Source organism: Pungitius pungitius, chromosome 6, assembly GCF_949316345.1.
Source record: "Pungitius pungitius chromosome 6, fPunPun2.1, whole genome shotgun sequence".
NCBI classification, from domain to species: domain Eukaryota; kingdom Metazoa; phylum Chordata; class Actinopteri; order Perciformes; family Gasterosteidae; genus Pungitius; species Pungitius pungitius.
In genome coordinates, this window is record NC_084905.1 from 21,918,838 (window position 1) to 21,945,932 (window position 27,095).

Here is a 27,095-nt window from a genome sequence, read left to right on the forward strand (position 1 = left end):
AGTACTCGTAACCGTACTTATAACAGTATTATAAAAGTACCATAACAGTACTCATAACCATACTCATAACAGTACTCGGAACAGTTCTCATAACAGTACTCATAACAGTACTCATAACCGTACTTATAACAGTATTGTAACAGTATCATAACAGTATCATAACAGTACTCATATCAGTACTCATAACAGTACTCATAACAGTACCATAACAGTATCATAACAGTACTAATAACCGTACTTATAACAGTATCATAACACTACTCATAACAGTACCATAACAGTACTCATAAGAGTATCATAACAGTATCATAACACTACTCATAACAGTACCATAGTCGCGGTGACCTCGCAGTGACCTCACAGAAGGATATATTTGATCTCTTTGGGCTCCAGCGGGATGGCGCCGTACTGACGGGAGCAGTCGCAGTCGGCCTGAGCGACGACCATCACCAGGTTGCTGTCGGGGATCTGCTGCACCACGAACATCCTGCACCCATCGATCAATACCTCCACCAATCAGTTACAACCAGTACATTATGATTCATGTTGGTCATTAGAGGATGTCGTCTCTCATGGAACATTATTACAAATAAGTGTGCATATATTAATGTATTAATGCAGCAAGTATCTGAATACTTCTTCTACTACTGTGTGTGTGTGTGCATGTGTTGTTGTGTGTGTAATAGTGTGTGTGTGTGTCGTACTTCTGGCAGCGGCCACACTTGATGAGGCTGTTGGCTTCCTTCACAGACGAGTCGTACATGAAGCCGGGATACGCCGTGTCACACGGCTGCAGAGCGCCAACCTTCTTCTGCTTGTGGCCTGAGACAAAGAGACGCACAAACATGGCCATCAGAAAGTGTCTTTGGGGTCTCTGTGAGGACGTCTCCTCTATCCCAATAAAACACACAGACACACACACACACACACACACACATGGGACTCACTGGTGTGATAGCCGGCTTTGGCTAAATGGATGAAGATGATCGGCATGACGACACAGATGACACACCCAGGTGAGGATGAGGATGGAGAGGACGATGAAGATGAGGCCGGCAGAATGTTTGTGAATAAAACAAACGCACCCTATGACTCCACTCTGTATTTTAGCGCTCATTCATTTTGTTCACTGATCTGCTGCCAGATTTCTTTTATTCATTATTTCTTTTAAACTTTATTTAAAGATAATACACTTTAAAATCCACCAAATAGTTAAAAACAACATTAAATAACATGTTATTAACTAAAATAGATAATTAACTAATATGTAACAACATATGATCTATAAACCTATAAGTGATGAACACAGAAATGCTGCAATAAACAACAATTATAATAATACACTTTATCACCAGTATCTATAAACTTATTTATTACTTATTAATATTTAAAAATGTATTTCTATGCTGTGAAATTCCTACACTGGTACTTCTATGGTGTGGTATTTCTACATGTTGGTACTTCTATGCTGTGGTATTTCTACATTTTGGTACTTCTATGCTGTGGTATTTCTACATTTTGGTACTTCTATGCTGTGGTATTTCTACATTTTGGTACTTCTATACTGTGGTATTTCTACATTTTGGTACTTCTATGCTGTGGTATTTCTACATTTTGGTACTTCTATGCTGTGGTATTTCTACATGATGGTACTTCTATGCTGTGGTATTTCTACATGTTGGTACTTCTATGCTGTGGTATTTCTACATTTTGGTACTTCTATGCTGTGGTATTTCTACATTTTGGTACTTCTATGCTGTGGTATTTCTACATGATGGTACTTCTATGCTGTGGTATTTCTACATGTTGGTACTTCTATGCTGTGGTATTTCTACATTTTGGTACTTCTATGCTGTGGTATTTCTACATTTTGGTACTTCTATGCTGTGGTATTTCTACATTTTGGTACTTCTATGCTGTGGTATTTCTACATTTTGGTACTTCTATGCTGTGGTATTTCTACATTTTGGTACTTCTATGCTGTGGTATTTCTACATTTTGGTACTTCTATGCTGTGGTATTTCTACCGTCTCACCATCCACGAAGTAGTCGGAGTGCCAGAGACCACAGAGGTTAAAGTCCAAAAGAAACCTGAGCAGAGAGACTTTATTAATAAAGTCAAACATACAAATGAAGATATGAAAAATCCACAAGTAAAAATAAAGAAGATAAGAGGTCCCTCACATCAGCAGGTTGGAGAAGAACCATCGAATCAACGCAGCGACGCCATAAAACGGCTTCCGGAGGAAAATGAAAAACGCTGTCTGTTTTTTAACATTAAATATTAATGACATGTGCTAGTTCTAAGTGTGCTGCTAACGTTACTCACACTGACGAGGCGGCGTGCGCTGCTGGCGTGATGATGAGAACTCTTACACATGGCCTGGTAGTCGAACAACGACACCCTGAGAACAAACACACAATAAATAGCAAAAGTTCTAGTGACAAATGGACCCAAGAGAAGAAGAAGCAGAGGTACTTCCTGTCCCTCGTACTTTTTGAACATTCCCATCTTGATCAGCGAGGCCATCACCGACCCGTCCACCTCGCCGAAGAAACGTCCCACCTGGAGGAGACAAATCTCAGCAGTAAGATTCATGTGTATTTATACCACAAAGTACACTGAAGCTGCCTTGATGACACAAAGAGACGCCTCATTCTTTAGGTCCTCACAGAGGACAACGTGTATAAAGACATGAAGTTGTTCACAGTCCTCTTTCTATGAATCACAAGGGTTGGTTTGAGGAGTAAAGTGAGAGGAACGTGTGGAACTTTTTCTCTGCAGGAATCAGCAGGAAGAAAAGGTCTCGGGTAAAGACGGAGACAGAATGAGCCTCTGAGTGTCTCTGTGAGATCCACCACGAGTCCACAGCGCTCCGTCCTCAGGAGTTTGAGGAGTGATGAAACCTGACGGCTGGGAATAAAAATAAAGAAAAGCAGGAGCAAGATCTAACATGCTAACGTTGAGCATATTAGCATGTTAGCATGGTGACACAGGTCCAGCCTGAGGACAAAGGACTCAACATCCTAACGTTCCTCTATTTCCTGTTTCTTCATGTTCACCCAATCAATTGAGGTGAATGAAGAAGAGGAAGAGGAAGAAGAAGAGACCCAACAAAGCGCTCCGCTGCGTGACGTAAGCGAAGCAGCCGAGTGCAGACGGACACATCATCTGAGCGGCACAGCTGGCGCACAGCTGGAGGCCTGGAGGTCGAGGTGAAGCTGCACAGAGCGACGTGTGTGGCATCACGTTACGATAATCCTCACTAATCATCCCAGTTAATCCCGAGCTGTCAGATGGACAACAAGCTGCTCCCCAGAGACACTTTGGAACGTCCTCAGAAGGACATCGCAGCGCAATCAGGCTAAAGTTAAAATTATATTTTCATAATAATTTCATAATTTTAACTTGTTTTTTCATTTTGTCACAATAATGATTCATTTATATTTAATTAAAAAAAATCTACCTAATAAAAAAGAAGAATAAAGTATCATAACATTAAATCAGATCTATGTAATTTATGTGGGTTTTGTTAATATTTTTTCTTTAGATAAATCTGCCAGATGTTGCTCTGTTTAAGCCCCGCCCACAGTGCGATGAGGTCATCAGGTGCATCATCTGTTGCATTTCACAGCTAATCGCAACCAAAACCATCCAGATGTTGTTCACGAGCCTCCTGCTGACACCCAGAGGTCTGCTGCCCGACTCACGGAGGAGGAGAAGTTTCACAAAGCGGCTTGTTTTAGAGAAACCGTTCACCTCTGAGAGAAGATCCATTTACTGCCCTTTAATTTATTTAACAATTATACATATGTATATATATATCCAATGTCGTCCTCACCTCACTCCTCTCTTTGGACAGCAGGACGAAGCCGTTGTTGTCCACCAGGAAACAGTTGAGATCCTGAGCAGGAAGTAGAAAGAAGTGTGTTTGATGCTTTTCACAATAAAAGAAGTGATGCTGAGGAGAGGAATTACTTACAGAGCTCTCACAGCTGAGAGGACACACGCCTTCGATGGCTGAACACTGAGGGGGAGGAAGGTGTGAAGGTCAAAGGTCACCAGTAATTGGTAAGCGGATGTAACCAGGAGGTGATGAAAGAGAATATTGTGCCTCAATGTATTTGTTCTGTTAAAACACAGCTGAAATGACTCTGAAATCAATAATCAATAATCAGTGTTTACTCACGTCTGTGTCGCTGGGCTGGAAGCAACACGGCGAAGAGTTGACGATGACGAGGAGGAAGGAAAAATAAATATAGTATTATAAAACTACAAGTTAAAGTTATTAGGTTTATAAAATATCAAATAAATGAATAAAAGACTAAATATATCATACTAAATAAATATATAATAATAATAATATAATAGAATAATGTTTTTATAGATCTCGTTGGCTTCCAAATCTTTTGCCATCCTTACGTCCTCCTCAGTCCCTACATTGTCACTTCCTGTTCAGTGGTCGGTAGAAAAACAAGATGGCGACAGAGCAGTGACGTCATGATGGCCACGCCCTCCTCTCAGAGAACGTCCTCCAAGAGGATTAAAGTCCACCAATACAAAACTACGAGCGCACTTCTGTCCCGTAACAATCCTCTGGGGTCAGAGGTCATATCAGTCATTTTATTTTACACTCGTCAGGGAGCAAAGTTAATTATGCGCATTAATTAACATTAAAGAGGAATAAAGAGAAGGAACAGCTGAGTGAGTCTTAGTTAAGCTCCTCATTCTGCTGTCTGCTCCAGGATCAGATAAAGGGTCTCTATTGTATTACTCAAGACACACACACACAATAAATCAAGAGTAGAGTCATTTCCTCATAGACGTCTATGGGAGCAGAGGAGTGGTCCCCTGCTGGTCACTACACAGAAGTAGAGTAATTTCCTCATAGACGTCTATGGGAGCAGAGGAGTCGCCCCCTGCTGGTCACTACACAGAAGTAGAGTCATTTCCTCATAGACGTCTATGGGAGCAGAGGAGTCGCCCCCTGCTGGTCACTACACAGAAGTAGAGTCATTTCCTCATAGACGTCTATGGGAGCAGAGGAGTCGCCCCCTGCTGGTCACTACACAGAAGTAGAGTCATTTCCTCATAGACGTCTATGGGAGCAGAGGAGTCGCCCCCTGCTGGTCACTACACAGAATGTTTACAGCAATGATGACTTCCTGTTGGACTGTTGGGGTTGAGGTCAAAGGTGACAGTTATTTATCAGTCAGAGAGTCCTCTGCTCACCTGCTTGGCGATGGCCCAGAACATCTTCTCCAGGAGATCCAAGGACATCTGCAGCCCGATGGCTAAAAATAGAAAACACACACAGACAATACGCATTTAATGCAGAAGGAGGTGGAGGAGAACAGGAAATCAATTCGACCCCAGTTCACCTCTGTCGTGTGCTGTGGCTGATGAAGGGATTATGGTGTGTGTGTGTGTGTGTGTGTGTCTTCATACATTAACACGTAAATCTACCTTCAGATCATTATATTAACATATACACCTTTAATTAACCTATGGTTGAATGAGATATTTTAACCTATAGATATATGAATCAAAAGATATATTCCCTCCATTGTATGTGAAAGATCTCTTTAACTCAACGGCACAATGAGGTTATAAGGAGCCTCTCAACAGAATGATGATAAAACATTTTATTCCACATATTTAATATTCATACGATCTGCTGAACACAGCTCCACTTCTTTACATCAGAGTGATGCTTTTATTTTGTAGAAATAATCGTAACTAATGGACTACAGGAGACAACGATCATCTGAACAAAACAAACAAATGAGCTTCTTGTTTCAGAGTTTCACAATAAAAGCATCCTAGAACAATCTGAAGTTAACTTTAAACTAAGAGGGAGGTTATCAAAGAGTTAAATATCAGATGAATATTGATAAACAAAATATTCAGACTAATTCAGCATCCAGTTCATCACAACAAAGCCTGTTTTGTTCCATGTGGAGGACGACCAGCTGATGGAGGACTCTCCTGATCCTGGATCAGCAGGATGTTGACCTCTGGCTTCCTCTTCTTCTTTAAATGTCTAAACGTGCCTCTGTAACCCCCCCCCCCCCCCCCTGACCTTATCGGCGCCCTTCAGCTCTGCAGCTTGGCCCGGTTCTGCTGCAGTCTGCATACAGAACGCCTCGTGTCGACTCAATCAGAAAATGATGATTGTTGAATGAAAACCTCGCAGAGCGTTAAAGTTTAATGAGACCACTGGTTAAACTCCTTTCTCTATTTAACTCTATATCTAGATTTTTGTGTTGATGTTTTTAATGTTTACTTGATTTCATTTTTGATACTTTGTCGTTGTTTTTTTAAATCATGACATGAGTCAGCGTTTTGTGTGTTATTTAAACAACCGTTAGGATGGAGTCCTGCAACCAGTAGAGAGGAAGTGACCATATATGGACTGAGGAGGACGTACCGACGCTGTGTCAACGTTACAAGCTGTCAATCAGTGTCAATCAACAAGGAGGTCAATGGGGACGGGGGTGAAAGGGGGCGGAGGTTAATGGGGATGGAGGTCAATTGGGACGGAGGTCAATGGGGACGAAGGTCAATGGGGACGGAGGTCAATGGAGATGGGGTCAATGGAGATGTAGGTTCATAGGGATGGAGGTCAATGGAGATGGGGGTCAATGGAGATGGAGGTTCATAGGGATGGAGGTCAATGGAGATGGGGGTCAATGGAGATGGAGGTCAATGGAGATGGAGGTCAATGGAGATGGGGTCAATGGAGATGTAGGTTCATAGGGATGGAGGTCAATGGAGATGGGGGTCAATGGAGATAGAGGTTCATAGGGATAGAGGTCAATGGAGATGGGGTCAATGGAGATGTAGGTTCATAGGGATGGAGGTCAATGGAGATGGGGGTCAATGGAGATGGAGGTTCATAGGGATGGAGGTCAATGGAGATGGGGGTCAATGGAGATGGAGGTCAATGGAGATGGAGGTCAATGGAGATGGGGTCAATGGAGATGGGGGTCAATGGAGATGTAGGTTCATAGGGATGGAGGTCAATGGAGATGGGGGTCAATGGAGATAGAGGTTCATAGGGATAGAGGTCAATGGAGATGGGGTCAATGGAGATGTAGGTTCATAGGGATGGAGGTCAATGGAGATGGGGGTCAATGGAGATGGAGGTCAATGGAGATGGAGGTCAATGGAGATGGGGTCAATGGAGATGTAGGTTCATAGGGATGGAGGTCAATGGAGATGGGGGTCAATGGAGATGGAGGTTCATAAGGATAGAGGTCAATGGAGATGGGGTCAATGGAGATGTAGGTTCATAGGGATGGAGGTCAATGGAGATGGGGGTCAATGGAGATGGAGGTTCATAGGGATAGAGGTCAATGGAGATGGGGGTCAATGGAGATGGGGGTCAATGGAGATGGAGGTCAATGGAGATGGAGGTCAATGGAGATGGGGGTCAATGGAGATGGAGGTTACTGAGGATGGAGCTTTTACAGTCTTGAGTGTGTGCTGGCTGCATTTCTTTCTCTCTCCATCCCCCCCCCCATTCATTCAGAGCTCAGCCTGCAGCTGCAACACTCTGCTTTAATGCACACACACACCGACACACACACCATTAGCCCCCCCCCCCCTCCCTCTCCCTCCCTTTCAGCAGCTCAGAGGCGATCAGAGGCAGCTGAGAGAGCAGCGATGAGGACGGAGAGGACGAGGAGCCGTTGACGAGGGGTTGTGTCTGTCCCTGAGGACCTTGTCTCCAGAAGAAGAGGACAAGCTTCACTTCTTCTATTTCTTCTCTGGTGTGAAACGCAGGAGAAGAAGCAGAAGGTTTCTGTCTGCTTCCTCTGTTTGGAGGCTGAAGCAGATGGTGAGCGGTGTGTGTCTGTTTGTGTTTACTGAGACTCATGCATGTGCATTTGAAAGTGAGATAGAGTGTGTGTGTGTGTCTGTGTGTGTGTGTGTGTGTGTGCGTTAGCAGTCCAGTGAGGAGACGTCTGCAGAACAGACCTGATTCATTTCATAATCAACAGATCGATTTATCTACAAATGTTAGAAAATTGTAAAAACAAACTTCTTTCCCAAACCGAAAGGAGACGGCTTCAGAGGTTTCAACTTTTAAGATATTAACTGAATATATATTGAATACTAAATATACAAGGCTTTCATCTTTGGCCCTAGAGAAGCTATCGGGACGCCGGGTCAGAGAATCGAGGCAACTCGGAGCGACGCATCGCGGAAGCGGCAGGACTGTTTGGTGCTAAAGGAGCTAACGCTAGCGTCTTTAAGCTAGCTGACGGCTGCTAACTCTGATTGATTAGAGGTTAAATGATCAACAACAAATACCGATGTTTATTTACCATCATTACTGTGGAACTCTTTAAATTAAAGTCTCAACAAAACAGCAGATGTGTGACGACAACATCTGGATCGCCGACCACAAATCTGTTCCGCTCGGAGATTAAACCGCCTCTAATCTGTGACCTGCAGCCGCTGTGTGGGCGGAGTCTAATCTGGCCGACGGCGCTTTTGACAAGTTCTTCGACCCCGTGAATCTTTCTATGACGTAATCAGTAAAAAGTAGCATGAAGAAATCTATAATCGGATTTGATAGGTATCAATAACGTAGGAACAGCACGAGGCTCAGAAACACACTCGTACCATCGAAGATATATTGAATCTAAACGTTCGGCCTTACAGTTTACCCACAATGCATTTCTGCGCATGGATCGGCACAGTCTATTGTTTTATGCCTTCAGTGGACTGGAACGAACATCCAGACTGTGAGGAGTTCAATGTGACGCTCCTTGACCAATCAGCGGCTGAGAAGGCGGAGGAGCGAGGAGCTGATGAACAGGAGGCGACACGCCAACCTCCACGCTCCATTTGGTCCGATTTTGAACTTTTCTTCTCCACAGGATACCGTTGAGTATAAACTGGGTACCACATCTACTGTAGTAGTACTCTGACTAATAGAAGTACCTCTTACAACCAAACTTCCAAACCTACCTCCTCGTTTTAAAACTTCCACTTTCCACGGATCTCCATTTCCTCTAAAGGCTGTCGAGATGGATCAGAGAGAAGAAGTCTCACAACCAAACGATGTTCTCCAGGTCAGACGGAGAAGAAAGGTTCTCGAGAAGCAGGACAGAGATCCTCAACCAGCCTCAGACGTTGCTCTTCTGGCTTCAGGCCTCTAGAACATGTGAAGTGACGTCCATCCCCCCGACGCGTGCTCCTCCACCAACGCCCTCCTCCACCTTCATTGTGATTCCTCCGTCTCTGTCACGTCAGCCGCAGCCCCCCCGAGGCGGCGGATCGGCGCCTTTGTGCCGACGTGACAAAAGAGAGACCGGCTGACAAAAGAAGGCCCCGGAGGCTTCTCTCTCCTGCTCTTAGAAGCCGCTGCAGCTTCACCGCACATCCGAACGGGACCAAGGCGGAGCAGACCGTCCCCTCGGGGCGGGGGGGGAGGCGACGGAGAGAGGCGGAGATTAAGGACGAGCCAAGCCAAAGCCAAACATTGTAAACATGAGTTTATGGTCTCAGTCTCTAGTTTCAAGTCTTCATTTAGTGAATGATGGTCCATTTAGAGTCAAACAGACCATAGAGAGGGGGATGCTTTAGGGCGGGGCTACACAATGATTGACAGGTCTCCACAACTTTAGCTGGTGTTTTGTTTTTAGATCATGAAAGTACTCGTCTCCAGCCTCTCGTGTCCCTTCTGAATGGGAGTTGCTGTACATATTGTCCCTCACAGGCCCCTCTACTGTATAGATAATGTTAACTTGAGTTTACTGACTGACCAGCAGAGAGCAAACACATCTGGATGAGAGCCTGAAGGTGGAGTCGATGGGACAGACATGAAGAACCTGGACCAGCAGGGACGGAGTCACCGGAAGAGTTTGGGTGAGTCCGGGTAGACGAGTGTTGTCACGCCAAAGCTCAGAGTTGAAAGCGTGTGTTGTGTGCGTGTTCCTCCAGGGTGTGCGGTCCTGTCCGGTCTGGTGCTGGCTCTCCTGGGTCCACTTGGTCCTGTTCACGGCTGTCCCGGTGGCTGCACCTGCTACGGCAACACCACCGACTGCTCTTCCGTCGGCCTCCTCTCTCTGGCGCCCGTCGTGAAGCTGCTGGACCCGGAGTCTGTGATCCTCCGCCTACCTGGGAACAACCTCTCCTCCCTGGGCACCGACGAGCTGTCCGGCCTCAGCGGCCTGGAGCTCCTGGATCTGTCCCAGAACCATTTGTCGGGCCTGCGGCCTGGAGCCTTCTCTGCCCTGGGCGGCCTGCGCTGGCTCAACCTCTCCGCCAACCTCCTCGGGGTGCGGCCCAACAGCAACAACACCATCGCAGCGGCGCTCCAGGGTGACGGTCTCAGCAAGGACACTTTCAGGGGTCTGTGGCGGCTGCGTGGGCTGGACCTGTCCTCCAACGGCCTCCTGCGGCTGCCCCAGGGCCTGCTGGACGGCCTCCAGAGGCTGGCCTGGTTCTCCGTGGCCAGCAACCGGCTGGCGGCCCTGGACCGAGTCACCTTCGAGCCCCTGGTGGGGCTCCAGCAGCTCCGGCTGGCGGGAAACCCCTGGGAGTGCGACTGCCAGCTGAGAGACTTCAAGCACTGGATGGAGTGGTTGATTTACCGGGGTGAGCCGCTCCACACCCCAGAACACCAAGTCCATCACTCAGGGAGCCTCAGCTGTGCTGAGCAAATAACCACCCCTGTGTCTCTACCCCCCCCCCCCCCTCGTCTGCCTCTTACAGATGGGCAGGTGGACGGCATGCGGTGCGGCCTCCCGGTGGACCTGAGGGGCAGGGACATCCGCAGCGTGCCGGCCGAGATGTTCAGCCACTGCCTGCGCAGCCCGACCAGAGAGGGTCACGCCACCCGGCCCCCCTGCCCGCCGGGCCGCATCAACAGCAACGACGACTGCGTCCGCCAGCGCTACCGGCCCGTCAGCGTGCGCCGGGCGCACGGCACGCAGATCGTGGCCGGCGTGATCTGCGGCACCGTGTGCGTCATGATGGTGGTGGCGGCCACCTACGGCTGCGTGTACGCCTCGCTGATGGCGCGGTACCAGAGGGAGGTCAAGAACCGCGGCCAGCCGCTGATGGCCGAGTGCGGCGCCGACACCGACCCGGAGGACGGGCAGACGTCGGCGCCGGCGTCGCCGGAGGAGCCGGCGCTCAAAGAGGGCGTCGTGCTCGGGTATCGGATCAGCAGCTTCTGAGGAGCCGGTGTGCCCTCGGCTGGTCGCCCCCCCTCCCCCCCTCCTCTCATCCGCCCCCCCCTTCTCCAGTCAGCGGTGTTGTCCTCCCTCTTCTTTAGGAAGAGGACGAACCTTCTCCAATGTGAACCGGTTACGCGCGGCGTCGTTTGCTTGGTGTTTTATCAGGACGTCTCCCTCCGTCAGTCCGGCTGCTTTAAGCTCCACAGAAACACTGGAGCTGCAGCGCCCCCTGCAGGGCGGAGCCATGAGCTGCTTCCCCTCCAGCACCAACCAGCTGCTGACCCCAACACATGGTGTGTGTGTGTGTGTGTGTGTGTGAGTGTGTGTGAAAGGCTCAGCACCAAATGTACTGTAACCTCTGTGTGTTCTTATCATTTCCTCCATGTTCTCGGTCCCCTCAAGGTCGGTTATTCATGCTGAAGATAATAAACTATATTTATCTAGACTGCATTTCTTTTTGATTTTCTTTCAAAAACATCCAACTCATCCAGGACTCGGGTCCTCGGGACTCATGCTTTCATTCGATCGTAAGAACTTTCATCAGATACTTGCAGTTTAATCTAATTTAATAAATGGTTAGGTTTACATATAGTCCATGAAAGTGGAATTTCACATTGTCGTATTAAGTCAGGTTCGAACTAGATTAAAAGCTGTTGTTCTGTTGAGTAAAGACAGTTTACTTAAAAGTGAAATAAGGACATTAACAGATGTCTCCATGGGACTCACCTCCGGCCATCGCCGTCTTCCCCCCAGAGGACACCGTCACCGCCGTCACCGCGATCACGTACTTCATCCCTGTGGAGGCAACTCGTCAGCTCCCTGGGGAGACGTTTCTGAAGGAGGCGGTTGTCATGGCGACGGGCTCCCTACCTTTGTCGTTGACGGGGTAGTAGTAGAAGCTGCCGGGGGGGTTCTCCACGGCCAGGCGGTACCACAGAGGGAAGTGGTCCACGGTGAACAGGTTGTCCTTGTCGGTCGCTGTGAGAAACCGTCTGTTCGGGGAGGGAGGGGGGCGCCTTTTACTTTGAAATCCATCCTGGGATTGGCTCAACCAGCACGGTTTTTACACGTCTTACTTTGCCACTCTGGTCTCCACTCCGGCGTATCTCATCCACCTCGTGAGGCCGGCTCGAGTCCCGAGGAAGGCCGTCTCCACCCCCGGCTCCACCCTGCACGGACGGAGAAGCACCGACAACTAGAAACACTTTTCATCTGATCTTCAGTCAGTCATGTGGTCCTAAATGACAGGAGCTCTGAACTTCAGGAAGTGAACACAAAGCTGTGCAGGTGAGAACTGTCAGAGGTGTCACCTGTCGGTGAGCATCAGGGCGTTCCAGTAAGCCTCCAGTGGAGCCGTCACCACGGCATCGAAAAGCGTCTGCTGCAGCAACACCTCGTCGCCTAGGCAACGGACAAAACAAGGTAAACAAGTCTGACAGGAATCCCTTCAAGAGTTGTAGTAGAGACCTGTCAATCAGCGTGTAGCCCCGCCCTAAAGCATCCTCTCTTTATGATCTGTTTGACTCTAAATGGACCATCATTCACTAAATGAACATCATGCTGCATTGAAAAAGACTTGAAACTAGAGACTGAGACCATAAACTCATGTTTACAATGTTTACTGAGGGAATAAATCAAGAGAGAAGTAGAGTCATTTCCTCATAGACGTCTATGGGAGCAGAGGAGTCGCCCCCTGCTGGTCACTACACAGAAGTAGAGTCATTTCCTCATAGACGTCTATGGGAGCAGAGGAGTCGCCCCCTGCTGGTCACTACACAGAAGTAGAGTCATTTCCTCATAGACGTCTATGGGAGCAGAGGAGTCGCCCCCTGCTGGTCACTACACAGAAGTAGAGTCATTTCCTCATAGACGTCTATGGGAGCAGAGGAGTCGCCCCCTGCTGGTCACTACACAGAAGTAGAGTCATTTCCTCATAGACGTCTATGGGAGCAGAGGAGTCGCCCCCTGCTGGTCACTACACAGAAGTAGAGTCATTTCCTCATAGACGTCTATGGGAGCAGAGGAGTCGCCCCCTGCTGGTCACTACACAGAAGTAGAGTAATTTCCTCATAGACGTCTATGGGAGCAGAGGAGTCGCCCCCTGCTGGTCACTACACAGAAGTAGAGTCATTTCCTCATAGACGTCTATGGGAGCAGAGGAGTCGCCCCCTGCTGGTCACTACACAGAAGTAGAGTCATTTCCTCATAGACGTCTATGGGAGCAGAGGAGTCGCCCCCTGCTGGTCACTACACAGAAGTAGAGTCATTTCCTCATAGACGTCTATGGGAGCAGAGGAGTCGCCCCCTGCTGGTCACTACACAGGATGACACTTCAAGGATTCTCGATCTCTTCCTTTTCCCAAAACTTTCTTCGTGTCGCTACAACTGGAGCCAAAGGAAATGCATGATGGGAGAAGCTGTGTAGTTGGGACCTACACTCCAGGTCGGGCTCCTGGCCCAGCAGGTAGCGGATGGCAGCCTGCAGCTGCGAGTACTTGCGGTGGCTCGGGTCGATGTCGGTCTCACAGTAGGTCCTGAGGAAGAGAGCTTCAGTGAACCAGGACTAAACACAACCTTTTATACAAAATCAGATATTCAATAGATGAAAAAGTCACAACTCTCTTTCCACTTCCTCTATCACCTTGAAATTTATGGAATAATTAAACGATGCAGTTTGTAATTTGTTGGCGTATTTGACTCTTGCAGCACAGATAAAACAAGAGGGGATGCTATCGGCTGTATTAAATATCACTTTATGGTCGCGGCGGAGGACGTACCACTCGGTGGCGATGCTGAGGTCGGGTGAGGTGAGGTCGTGCAAACCTGAGGAAGGCACAAACAAATACTACTAGTACTAATACTAATGAAGTGCCAGTACTTTTAATCAAAGTGTGGTAATAGTACTTTTACTCCAATAAACTAATTTAACGGTGCCAAGTAGTGAGAATGAGCACTGATAGCAGCAATGAAAAACAATTGAGAAATAAAAGAAAAAAACTAAAACAATAAGGAAAAAGGAATGCAAATAAATGTTAAAAAACAAATAGATAGAAATAGAGTAACATATCAAATGTATCAATACATATAATTGTTCAAATATAAAAGAAACATTAGATAAACAGTAAATTAATAAACTACATTTAACAATACATTACCACTAAATTATTCTTAAATTTGTTTTTTATTCCTTATTTGCAATTTATTTCTATATTATATACTATATTTCTTTACTTATTTTTCTGTCTATCGCTAAATACATTTTCTTATTCTTACTAAGATAATGTTATAACTATGTTGTTCTGTTGTTGACTTAAAGTAGTAAATCATAGTAAATCCATGTGTGTTTGAATTTAATTTGACATCATTGAATCAATGAAGATCATCCCGTGTGAATTCAACAAGTGTGTGCAGCAAAGCATTGTGGGAACTCTTACCTTCCTCCACAGAGACATTTCCAATAAACATGAGGCCTCCGTGACCTTTCGTCAGCACCATGCCGAAGCTGGAGGAGAGCAGAAGAGAAAAAGAAGAGACACTCTATAAGCAGACTGCATGAGAACACTCCATAAGAACCCTCCATAAGAACACTCCATAGGAACCCTCCATAAGAACACTCCATAAGAACACTCTATAAGAACACTCCATAAGAACACTCCATAAGAACACTCTATAAGAACACTCCATAAGAACACTCTATAAGAACACTCCATAGGAACCCTCCATAAGAACCCTCCATAAGAACACTCTATAAGAACACTCCATAAGAACCCTCCATAAGAACACTCCATAAGAACACTCTATAAGAACACTCCATAGGAACCCTCCATAAGAACCCTCCATAAGAACACTCCATAAGAACACTCTATAAGAACACTCCATAAGAACCCTCCATAAGAACACTCCATAAGAACACTCTATAAGAACACTCCATAAGAACACTCCATAAGAACACTCCATAAGAACACTCTATAAGAACACTCCATAAGAACACTCCATAAGAACCCTCCATAAGAACACTTCACAGGAACACTCTATAAGCACACTGCATAAGCACACTTCATAAGCACACTTCATAAGCACACACTCTATAAACACACTTCATAAGCACACACTCTATAAACACACTTCATAAGCACACACTTCTTCCACTAAATAGCAGCAACTTTTACCTGAAAGGAGTCCCGTCGATGTTGGTGTAGAAATAGTCGTTGACGAGATACAGGGGTCGTTTCTGTTGGATGTGATGTCATTAATATACACATATATACTTATGTATACATACTATATATATTTTCTCCCTGACCCTCCTCACCCCTCTGTCCACTGAGGCTCTGATGCTCAGCCGGATGGAGCCGGTCTCTCCTCTCACCATGGCGGTTCTCAGCTGGTTAAAACACAGTCACATATTTTTGTGTATTTCACAGCCTCAAAGTTTGTGTTTGTTCACTGTGTCCTCACGGCGCGGAGGGGGGGGGACCATACCATGTGACATGTGACACGTTACCTTCTCCTCTGTGTCCTCCCACTCCACCTCCGACAGGTCCACGCTGTTGTAGTTGGGTTTGGGCTTCAGCTTCTTCCCGTCTTGGTACTGTGGGGGAGGAGGAACTCGTAAATACTTCTCAGCTCCCCCCCAGAAAGGACCCGTCAGGACCTCTACGGCCCCGTGTCACTCACCAGAGGTCGGAGGTCGGGGTGCGCCAGGATGTAGCCGTTGTTGGTGATGAGGAAGGCGTAGCCATGAGCTCCCAGCTGTGGGGGAAGAGGAAGTGACAGGTGGAATACTTTTATTGTGAAAGGACTCCATTCCCGGTCACACACACACACACAGACACACACACACAGACACACACACAGCTCACCATGTATCGGGGCGCCAGCTTCATCACCTCCATCAGCGGGACGTCGGTGCCGACCACACCCAGTAAGATCCCATGGGACAGCTGGGAGATAATAACATATGATATTATTAACAATTAAAAGAATACACAGAACAAATAATAGCTTGATGTATAGTTCTCAAAGTATATTTTTAACAGATATCTTTCTTGTTTAAGTAAAATAAAGCGTCAAATTTATTGAGTTCTTTGGACGAAACAAAGTCTGAGGTAACTGCTGTCTGCTTTAAAAGCATCCACACGCCTCCACACGCATCCACACGCCTCCACACGCCTCCACACGCCTTGACACGCCTTGACACGCCTCCACACGCCTCCACACGCCTCTACACGCCTCCACACGCCTCCACACGCATTGACACGCCTCCACATTAACAGTGAACCATTAACAGAGAAACCAGAGCGGACCGTTTCCTTCTTCTTGCTGAAGACCGGCATGGCCACCGAGGTCATGAGCAGCAGACTCTGAGCTTTGGTGTAGAAGAGCTGAAACACAACCAAGCAAACAGTGAACCATCAACATCTCACTCATTTTCATTCAGTCCAGTAGATCTGAATACAGTCTGAACGTGTATTAAACACGTGTTTGAATATGAAGGTTGTTCTACGTCCTCCACACGCGTGTAGCAACTCGTGTGGGACTCCAGGTGGCGACGTGCGACTGCTGAGTACAATTTAAAACAAAAGAAACCCTGGAGGTAAAAGTACTACAATCACTCAGTTCTCAGGTACTCAGCATGAGGGGCAGGGACCTCCAGCAGGGTCAGGAAATAACTAAAAGGGGTCTTTGTGTGTAATACGTGTGTTGTTCTCCAAAGTGGAGGAGAAATAAAAAGTCTTCTAAAAAAATTCATTTTTGGGGGGGACGAATGACGAATTGGGGGGGAAGGAAACGTCAACAGGTTTTATCTGTTTGAGGAGCTGCTGAAAGCAAAGAAGTAGTAGACTCACCTTTTATTGGTAACCTCACTGATACTATTCATTGATTCTGAAATAAGGCCTGACTGCTTTGATCAACATTAAGCTCTGGTTTAACTGCACTACAAACTGAGTCCTTGTTTACCTCAAATGTGCACTTTATCATTTCATTTTGTACAGCACTGTTTGGCAATGTTGTTTTTCAGTAAAAAAATTCTTTGCATAAAGCAAGTCACTCCACTTTTCCATGTTGATAAGAGCATTAAAATGAAGAAAAAATATGGAAAAAAATAAAGGAAGGGACATTTAGAATAGCTACAAATTTGCGATTAATTGTGATTCATTTTGAGTTAACTGACGTAAATGTGATTAATCGTGATAGAATAGTTTAATCGTTTGACAGCACTAATACACTTTTTATTTCTCCTCCACGTTGTGTGTAATACGTGTGTTGTTCTTCATGCAAAGACCCCTTTTAGTTATTAAAAACTTTACAGACATTAGTGACTTCTTCTACCCCTTAAATCACATTCATCTAACACCAGCACTTCTTCTTTGTTACCTCCTGGGTGCTGGGAAGCTGCGCAGTGATGGATGGAGAGGCCCAGAGGATCATGGGAGAATGGAGCGATAAAAAAACACACAGGAGGAAGCAGACAGACGAAGTGATGATGATGAAGACGATGAAGACTGGACGGGAGATGTTTAGGAGACACAAGATGGTTGACTATTAACTGCTCCTTTGGAGCGCTGTGATTGGCCGGCTCACCACGGAGTCCATGTAGGCCTCCGTCCAGATGATGTCGTGGTCGTGGTTGATGACCATCGGGCGGCTGAGGACGTGCAGGTACTCCATGACGTTCTCCTGCACGTCGGCCAGCGTGGAGATGTGTGTGTAGTAACCTGAGGAAACACACACAGACATTAGTGACACACACACACGCTCCGTCTCACTCGCAGCGACCTCTGACCTTTGTTGTTGCAGGCGATCCACTTGGTGTTCTGGGCGAAGGTCATCTCTCTGCCGATCAGGTACGTAAAGACCCTCACCTGAAGACACACAACAGATGTTCTAATAAGCATTTCTTTAAAATTCTATTCACATATACAATTATTAACAAGGGGAATGAATCAATGAATAATGAATACATGAATGAAATAAAGCAGCTCCTCACCCGGCGCTCGGGCCAGTTGAACTCCTCAAAGACCGACTCAAAGTCCTCCATCGCTCCGTCTGTGATCAGCATGATGGCCTGGTTACACATGCTGCCCCGCCCACTCAGCTTCGCCTGCACACACACACACACACACACACACACACACACACACACACAAGGAACTCGTCACGTGGATCACGATGTCATGTCTGAAGGGGCTTGGAGGGATCAGCCCTCCTGTGAGTGGACACGGACCTCGTTGAGGATCTTGAAGGACTCCTTCATGGCGTTCTTGATCTTTGCTTCTCCTTTAACGTGCAGCTCGTCCACCAGCTGCTTGAAGTGCTGAGGGACAAAGAGACAGACGCTGGAGGGGACCGTCTAAATACTGGACACTCAACAGTTGCATGTGGACTTTTTGCTCCAAGAAGTAGCCACAATGTGTGTGTGTGTGTGTGTGTAGATGACGTCTCACCTCTCGGTTGTCTAAGTCAGCCTGGACCAAAGTACCTTTAAAGCACGGCTCCACGTACCGAACATAGTCAGTGTACTGAAGAGGAGACACAGAGAGGAGACAACAGGAAGAAACACAGGGACACAGAGGACACAGAGGAGGAGACATGGGTCACGAGTATTTTTAGTACTCTCACTTTTCTACCAGTGTGTGTGTGTGTGTGTGTGTGTGTGTGCGTCCCTCACAGCGATGACGTTGACAAAGTCGTTCTCCCCCAGCGTGTCCAGGATGGTGTTGATGGTGTGCTTGGCGATGGTCATCTTCAGCCCCTTCATGCTGCCGCTGATGTCCACCATGATGATGATGTCTTTGGGAGACGTGGCTGCCTGGATGTACCTGAACGCACCACGGCATCACCCAGCAACGTTATTCACGCTAAATATTTAGAAACATATGTACATCTTATATTACACTGTAATATGTATTGTAACAATATGTTACCATGGTGACAGAGTGCTACAAATATATATATATATATATATATATATATGGTAACGTATTGTTACAATACGTATCACAGTGTAATATAAGATATATATATATATACAGTGTACAGAGTATACAGTATACAGAGTGCTACAAATATATATATATATATATATATATATATATATATATATTTGTAGCACTCTGTCACCATGGTAACATATTGTTACAATACGTATCACAGTGTAATATAAGATATATATGTACACAGCGTCTGAAATAAGTATTGAACACGTCACCATTTTTCTCAATAAATATATTTCCAAAGGATCTATTGATTTGAAATATTCAAGTAATACATACATACAAAGAAACCAAAAAAGTTAAGAGATAAAGTTATGTGTAATAATGTGAAATAACACAGGGAAAAAGTAGAGGAATAATCGGCTGTTTTGATCTTAAAGTTTATTTTCCAATCTCAAAGTCGTGGTGGCAGCTGCTCACGTCTTCAGGGGAACACGAATCCCTGTTTTAAACATCAGGAAAGTCCATCTGACCAGAGGCCCTCAACTCACCAGTTTCTGTTCCTGCAGTCAAAAGCCGCCACGCCGTTGGAGTCTGGAGTCCATTTGATACCTGAGAGATAAACACAAGCAGCTTTATGGAAATACACCAATACTTCTCCTGCCTCTTATTGGTTGTTTAGTTTAAATTGCCCAAATTACAACATTCTTCTCAGCCATGAATGTGAAAACAGATATTATGGTGACATTTTCCTCTTCTGACATTTGCCACCAAACTCCAAAATTCTGATGGAATTCTGAAGGCCAGACTTAAGATGAGGCTAAGACTAGAGCTCAGACTGAAGACCAGACTTCAGGTTACAGTTCAGACTAGAGTTCAGACTAGAGTTCAGAATAGGGCTCAGACTAAAGCTCAGAATAGGGCTCAGACTAAAGCTCAGAATAGGGCTCAGACTAAAGCTCAGAATAGGGCTCAGACTAAAGCTCAGAATAGGGCTCAGACTAAAGCTCAGAATAGGGCTCAGACTAAAGCTCAGAATAGGGCTCAGACTAAAGCTCAGAATAGGGCTCAGACTAACCGGGGTAAATCCTAAAGAAGCCGGTGGAGCTGCCGAAGAACTGCCAGGTGAGAGTGGGATCCTTCTGGAAGTTGGCGATGAAGACGTCGTTTAACGCCTCGGAGTTGTAGATGCCGTTGAGGATGTTGGGGTCTGCACACAGAGGAGGCTGATTAAGAGCTGAAGCTCAAAGGAAGCACGTCAACCGGACGCGCAGGACGACCTCTGACCTTTGTTGTAGACGTTGGTGGGGATCTGGATGTCGCTCATCAGCGTGTTCACCAGCAGCTTGTTGAAGTGCTCGTTCTCTTCCAGGAGGAACTCCCCGCCCAGCTCCACGCTGTTGCCGTCCTCGTCCGCCGTGTTGATCAGCATGGAGTTGTAGTAGTCGAACTGGTGTGGAGACAGGAAAAAGTTTCCTTTCAGAATAAGATGCTGACTTTTACAGCAAAACGGAATCCTGATGAGAACAACGTGAATCCTTTATCAGTACACCTGTGAACATGTGAATAAAAGTGAAACCTGATTCAGAAATAGATGCTGGTTTTCATTTATATATCATTGCTGAGTTGGTTTTACTCTGAAACACCAACGGACTGGATCGCTTTACTACCACCTGCATGTGTATTTGCGTCTCTATTAATGTTTCTATTGTTCTGTTCTGCTTCTCTGCTGCGCTGTCGACCTAGTTTCCTCACAGGATCAGGGGACGTCAATCTAATCTCAGGTGAAGCTTTAAAGCTCTGACCAGCTGTTAGCACGCTAACGTTAGCGTTTATCTTAAAGCACAGCTGACAGCTTAGGCCAGTTAAAGGGTTGAGGGATTATCGCAGCTCAGCAGGGTTTCAGGCCTTCGCAGGACGTAGTGTGGAGTAAAAGAAATACAGATTAAAACATGAGGACCACATGAAGGTGTGAAATTCTTCTGAGTGAACTTTAACATTCAGCTGGTGGGTGACAAAGAGCACCTACCTTTAGTGTAGCGTTGAAATCGTGGTACAGGTCGGCGTCCTCTGCCGACTCCGCCAACCTCTGAGACAGGAAACAGGAAGTGTGACTATAAATCCACTATCGCTCTGCATAGTGACAACATCTAACCAATACTGTCATGATAAGGGGGGGGGGGGGGCGGCGCACGCACCCACCAAAAAAACCCCAAGATGAATGAAATTAATGAACAAAATTAAATATAAAACGACGGTGTCCGTCCGCAACAAAATAAACGAGAACCTTCTCCGCCTTCACTGAGCTACGTTGAAGGATCCTCTTAGATTCTTCCTGTGTTCTCACTGGTTCCGAAGACGACTCACATTGAAAGTAAGACTTTATCAACCCGGAATGTAATGTTGGAATGTAAATGAAAAAAGAAAAGTCAAGGGAGTGTCCAGTGGGATGTAGGGGTCAGTCAGGGGGGGGACCCGGTTCTGTAGATGAGCCCGACTGCAGACGGGAAGTAACTGTTAGTGTGGTGGGAGGTCTTAGTCCTGATGGACCTCAGTCTCCTTCTGAATGGAAGGGGCACAAACAGTTTATTTCCGGGGTGAGAGGGGTCGGCTACAATCTTGGCTGTGGCTGCAGCGTACCACACGGTGATGGAGGAGCAGAGGATGGACTCCATGATGGCCGTGTAGAAGGCCTTATCACTTATCGGTGATCGCGGTCTTAAAGGGACCCTGCGCCGGTTCTACCCTGATGATGTCATAGTGAGATCAGCAGGGCGAATCTCAGATGGGATGAGGAGATTCTTTAGTTAATAATAAAAATAAGTGATTGAGTTTGGAGAGACTGATCATAGACACACTTCATGTCATCATCAGATATGATCCCGCGGTGTATTTGAATGCACCACGCCACCTCTTCCTCACCCTCACAGACTTCCTCTTGCTCCCCAACATTTGCTCGATCTCGTCCGAGTATTTCTTCACCAGGTCACCTCCGTCCAGCTCCACGACCTTAATGATGGACTCCACGTCCTTCAGTTTCTGAAAGACAGACACACATGTTCAGCCGCATCTGAGTACTTGTGTTGGTGCTTCCTCATTGGAGACCCTTCTATGGAAGGGAGGTTTGGACAGTTTGGCAGCATTAAAGTCGTGTCGTGTTGAATCCAGATGAACAGATTGTCTCTCTTTTGGTTCTTTATTCTAGTTGTAAACCAAACTCTAAAACCAAGAACATATGATCAAACTATGATCAAGATTCATCTTCCTCATGATTGGAACAGGAAGGAAGTTGTCCTTTGATCTGGATCCGATCCGCTTCATTTCGGGTTGATTGAAGCAGCAGAAACCGTGAAACTAATCGGATGCCGCTGGCTGATTGGTGCGTTTTTTTTCTCAAAGATAATTTGGATCGAGAGACTGGCTCACAGATTATGTGGAGATGTGTGTGTGTGTGTGTGTGTTTATTTGTGTTTGTTGGGAGGGAGGGGGGGTGTAAAGCAAAGGTTCTCTGAGGGAATCAGGTCAGTGTCTCAGGATCAAGACGCTGGAGGTGGACGAGCCAGCTGAGAGCGAGCAGGGACGTCCCGCTGTGGTTATTTACACTCTCACTAATCCCCAGTAGACCATAAAGCAGGGGATGCTTTAGGGCGGGGCATACTGTGATTGACAGTTCTCGACCAGAGACATATACGACGTCTTACTCACTTCCTGTTAACTGGATGTATCAAATCCAAGGAGGCAACGACAGTTTATGAGTCTGACAGTTATTTTAAGATCTGCTTCACGTGGTTGTGGGTCAAAGTCTCAGAGTCTCTGCAAGCAGAATAACTGCAGCTGCTGATGAATACAAATCTGATAAATGGATGAATGACTAAAATCAGAACAGGCCACAAATCCTGACGCCAGTAAAGAGGGCTCGGCCCTCAATCTGGGCATTACCATGATCCCTGTGTGTGTGTGTGTGTTCTCCCTGGAAACACAACCACAGAGTCGCTATGACACAACACACACACACACACACGCTCCCATTGCTTTCTGTTCCCAGTTAAACCTTCTCAACTCCAAAAACGCCATCAGACAATATTTAAAGGCCATCGGAGTCGTTTTATAGTTCACACTGTTTCTGAATCAGCAAAGAGAGAAATGAAAGAGTCGACTGCAGAGAAACTAAACTGGAATCACGGCCTCGCTGTTCAGAGCCTCCACAACACCGACACGTCGGCGTTTGCTGGGTTTTGTGAGGTCACAGCGACTTTCAACCACCAACTTCTGACCATTTAATCCTTAAATCCATCTGAAAAATGATGAAAAATTTGAGCTCCAGGCGTCCCTGAAACAGGACAACTCGAAAACACAAAGAAGGAGAGTCCCTTTAACAAGTCCCGCCCCTTTATCTCAGACCGGCCAATCGCGGCACAGCCTCGTCCAGCTGTGGTCCTCAGACTCTGGTCACATGTTCTTAATGTTCAGGCTGATATAGCGGACAATGTTGTGTCAGATCGAAACTAAGCGCTACGATTTAACAACCTGTTTCTATGCTAAGCTAACATCATCTATGCTAATCCCCCCCAAAACAGAAGCAGTGAAATGAGGTTTACCTTCTGGAGAAGCAGAGAGCCGGAGTATTTGGTGGTGAGGTCTCGTAGCTGAGTGGAGAGCACCATCGCCCACTGCTGCACCCTAAAACACAGAGGGGGGGGGGTCACGAGGAGGATGAGGATCAATTAAGAGCCCCAGGTGCTTCAGGTATATTTATAATAAAACTGAAATATGAATATTATAGGTTTTTCAAAGAAAGGCGCCTGATTCATTACAATATAATTGGATTCTGTACAAGAAATGTTTAGTTCTTTCTACTTCTTCTCATCATGGTTCCGTTTCCACTCGGCAGCAGGACTTTTATTTTGAAGGGAAACTCAAAACCAAAGAGAGAAACATTTGACAGGAGCAAAAGTAAAAAATAGAATGGCACTTCCAGAGGGTTCTGAGGGCTGTTTTTTGTTCATGTGTTATTTTAATAAAGATACGTCCATGGACTCTCGTCCAGTGGGCTGTTGCCGTGGTGACGGCGAGCAGCAGAGGCGGTTTGGGCAGAAAAAGGCGGTTAAATACGACGGCGGTGAAAGAGATTTAGATAATCTGATGTTCATCTGGGTCACAGCAGAGAGCTGCAGGTGTCTGCACACACACGTACGCACACACACACACACACACACACACACACACACACACACACACACACACACACACCTCACATAACTTTATACGACTTTATTAGCTTGCATTTCTCATTGGGAATGAATCCTGTTTCACAGGATTTTTATCATGGCTTCAGTGTATTGACTAAACTCATAAATAATCTATTAGATGATGTTCTTGTTATTCAAAAAGCCATTATATTAGGTTATAATATGTTAAGTATGATTTGGTTCTCAATGTCTAACAGCTGTTTAAATGTTTGACATTTAATTAATCTAACTGCATATAACAATTAGTAAATACAAACTAAATTGAATTACATTCAACTACATTTAATTACATTTAACCACATTGAAATACATGTTACAAAATATACTATATTTAAAAAGAGTAAATACATTTAAATACACTTAACTATGATTATCTAAATGTAAATACCTTACATCTCAGCAATGGTTTGGTTCATTTTTGCAGTTTATATTTACACATTTTAATTTGTGTGATGGACATCCACACAACCAATGGAACCAACCAACAGTCCAGTTGCCCCCCCCCCCCCCCCCTTTGGATTTTTCAACAGTTTTCAACATGGCCGCCGGCTCACTAACTTCCTCATGTTGCAATAATTAAGATACGTTTCTGGAAACATGGTAATTCACATAAATCAACAGCCAGAAGACGTCCTTCGCCCAAACGTCTCTGAAGCCTCTGAGGAGATGAAGCTCAATAAAACAAACGCGTCAACAATAAAGCCTTCATCTCTCCACTGACTGACGAATCACACGAGAGCTTTATCTCACACACGCAGGGGTGTTTGTATCCGTTACATCAGCTCTGGTAATGTGATTAAATCAAGCGCTCCCTTTGAGCGTCCAGCTCTGACCATCAACCCGCCAAAATAAAATAAATCCTCCATCCAGATAACCTCTGTGTTGAAGTAATAATAGAACATATACTAGTACTTCAGACACAGCTTGAAAACTATAACTATATTTTGTGGTATTAGTACTTTTACTGAAGTCAAGGGTATGAATAATTCTTCTGCCTCTGTGAGGCATTTAATGTCCTGACCACAAATCAGGCAAATGTAAAACTGGTACTTTGTGGTGAACGTTGGGTAGAGTGGGGGCGTGGCCTGTGGAGGGGTAGCGCAGGGGCGTGGTCTGTGGAGGGGCGTGGCCACGAGGCGGCGTCAGGAGAAAGAGAGTGTTACACGTGAAGCTGCAGCGCAGGTCCACGCTAATGACTTCCTTCATGCTAATGAGGATGGGAGACCACGACAGGACAGAAAAACACACAGGTGCATTCTGGGAAGTGTACTTAATAAACGTGGAAAAGAAGAATTTAAATGTGGTTTGTAGCGGCTTTGGTGCACATTTATTTTCCCGTTGTCTGTGAAGGCCTCTTCAGGTCTTCCTTTCGGGTTGTGAGGAGTCGTGAAGCAGAGAGCAGATTTCAGCGAGTCCTCGGGGGCGTCAGCTGACACGGACGCGTTCCCTTGGGATCCCGGGTGAAAACGCGGCTAACTAGCTAGCAGGCTAACTAGCTAGCAGGCTAACTAACCGGTATCAGCGGTGAAACCGTTTTCCCACCAAATGACTCGTTCAATTTGATATTCATGTCAGCATCCATTCTCAAAATATTGGACAAAAAGTTCAATATTTTGATTTTGTTGGAATGATTCCACTTTATAGTAACTTCAGCACAGGTGGGACGGAGGGCAGGAGGTCACTCACGTCTCCGGTGGGATCTTCATCTGAGCGCGAGCCGTAATCCACAAGCAGAAAAGACCCAGAATCCTCAGGAGCGCGCGGCCCCCCATCCTGTTTCCAATGTAGCGCGGGGGCTTTTCTCTCAACTCGGATCTATTCTGAAGAGCCTGGGAGGATCATCAAGAGTCCCTCATGTCGACTAGAGGGAGTAGAAGAAGAGGAAGAAGAAGAAGAAGAGGAAGTGGGCCTCGGTGGGGGCTGTAGACCCTGAACGCTCTCCGTTGTGTCCGGGCGAAGTCGCCCCGCTGCCGGCATCTTCCTCAGTGCCTCGGCGCCTCAGTGGAAGCTTCCAGAGGCATTTCTGAAGCACCTCAAAGTCGGCCAGTAGAGACAGTTTAAAATCCAGATGGCGGGGGCAGGGGGGGGGGGTCTGCCAGGTTTGGTCCTCACCCAACCAACGGGCGAGTCACTTCCTCCACCTCGCAGATATTTAGGAGGACGCAAAGCCAGCAGCAGATTTTAGAGCCGCTTGCTCCGCTGTCACCCAATTTGCAATGTAATCCACTTGGATTAGAACTCCCCATGGAGGGAGAGAGAGAGAGAGGGGGGGGGGGGCTTGCAGCAGCGGATTGGACGAGGCTCGGCTTATCTAAAAGGATTACAGTGACTTCTGGAGACTGGCTGTCCTGCGCCCAATCAGATCCAGCAAAAGGAAGAAGAATCCCTGAGGTTTGGGGACTCACCTGAGGCTGTGCAGCCCGGGGCCGGTGCCTTGCTCAGGGGCAGTCACACGCCTCCCCCTGATCAATCAATCAATCAATCATCCTGTTCGCTGTTCACAGAAACATGAGCCGCGGTTCTTCTCAGCGTCGACATTCAACCGTTAGTTAACGACCAGGAATATTTACAGTTGATTTACAGTCTGATCACAGGTCACATGTTGTGTGTAAGAAGAGGAGGTCTTCATGGAGACGTCTCTCGATAATCTGTGCAAAGGGTTGGAGCCTCAAGTTTGGCAAAAAACCTGTCAATCAGCGTGTAGCCCCGC

At 46.3% G+C, this 27,095-nt stretch overlaps 2 protein-coding genes across 5 annotated transcripts; one reads left to right on the forward strand and one right to left on the reverse strand.

Moving 5' to 3' along the window:
* Window positions 1–331: 331 nt before the first annotated feature.
* On the reverse strand, window positions 332–26,578 carry cacna2d4b (calcium channel, voltage-dependent, alpha 2/delta subunit 4b). 4 transcript variants are annotated; one of them, XM_037452301.2, is made up of 38 exons: window positions 26,072–26,578; window positions 23,735–23,816; window positions 22,059–22,175; window positions 21,166–21,225; window positions 20,424–20,586; window positions 20,215–20,346; window positions 19,688–19,748; window positions 18,872–19,022; window positions 18,648–18,722; window positions 18,428–18,517; window positions 18,191–18,304; window positions 17,987–18,065; window positions 17,785–17,918; window positions 17,578–17,595; window positions 16,506–16,583; window positions 16,062–16,142; window positions 15,877–15,951; window positions 15,704–15,790; window positions 15,512–15,583; window positions 15,369–15,430; window positions 14,634–14,701; window positions 13,977–14,022; window positions 13,636–13,733; window positions 12,510–12,600; window positions 12,276–12,368; window positions 12,070–12,191; window positions 11,926–11,994; window positions 5,234–5,295; window positions 4,191–4,205; window positions 3,984–4,028; window positions 3,843–3,905; window positions 2,496–2,566; window positions 2,330–2,405; window positions 2,185–2,237; window positions 2,036–2,091; window positions 948–968; window positions 705–822; window positions 332–487 (listed from the first exon to the last, which is right to left on the reverse strand). In XM_037452301.2, exons 1-38 carry the CDS (start codon window positions 26,155–26,157, stop codon window positions 358–360), a joined length of 3,114 nt encoding a protein of 1,037 aa, XP_037308198.2. In that variant the 5' UTR covers window positions 26,158–26,578; the 3' UTR covers window positions 332–357. The 4 variants fall into 4 exon arrangements, with proteins under 4 accessions (XP_037308198.2, XP_062419060.1, XP_062419061.1 ...); XM_062563076.1 differs by lacking the exon at window positions 17,578–17,595; XM_062563077.1 differs by lacking the exon at window positions 948–968.
* On the forward strand, window positions 9,949–11,248 carry LOC119196537 (leucine-rich repeat and transmembrane domain-containing protein 2-like; the record flags this gene model as incomplete). Its single annotated transcript, XM_037452304.2, has 2 exons — window positions 9,949–10,615; window positions 10,733–11,248. Coding segments are annotated over 2 exons (1,134 nt in total), but the record flags the coding sequence as incomplete, so codon positions are not given.
* Window positions 26,579–27,095: the final 517 nt, after the last annotated feature.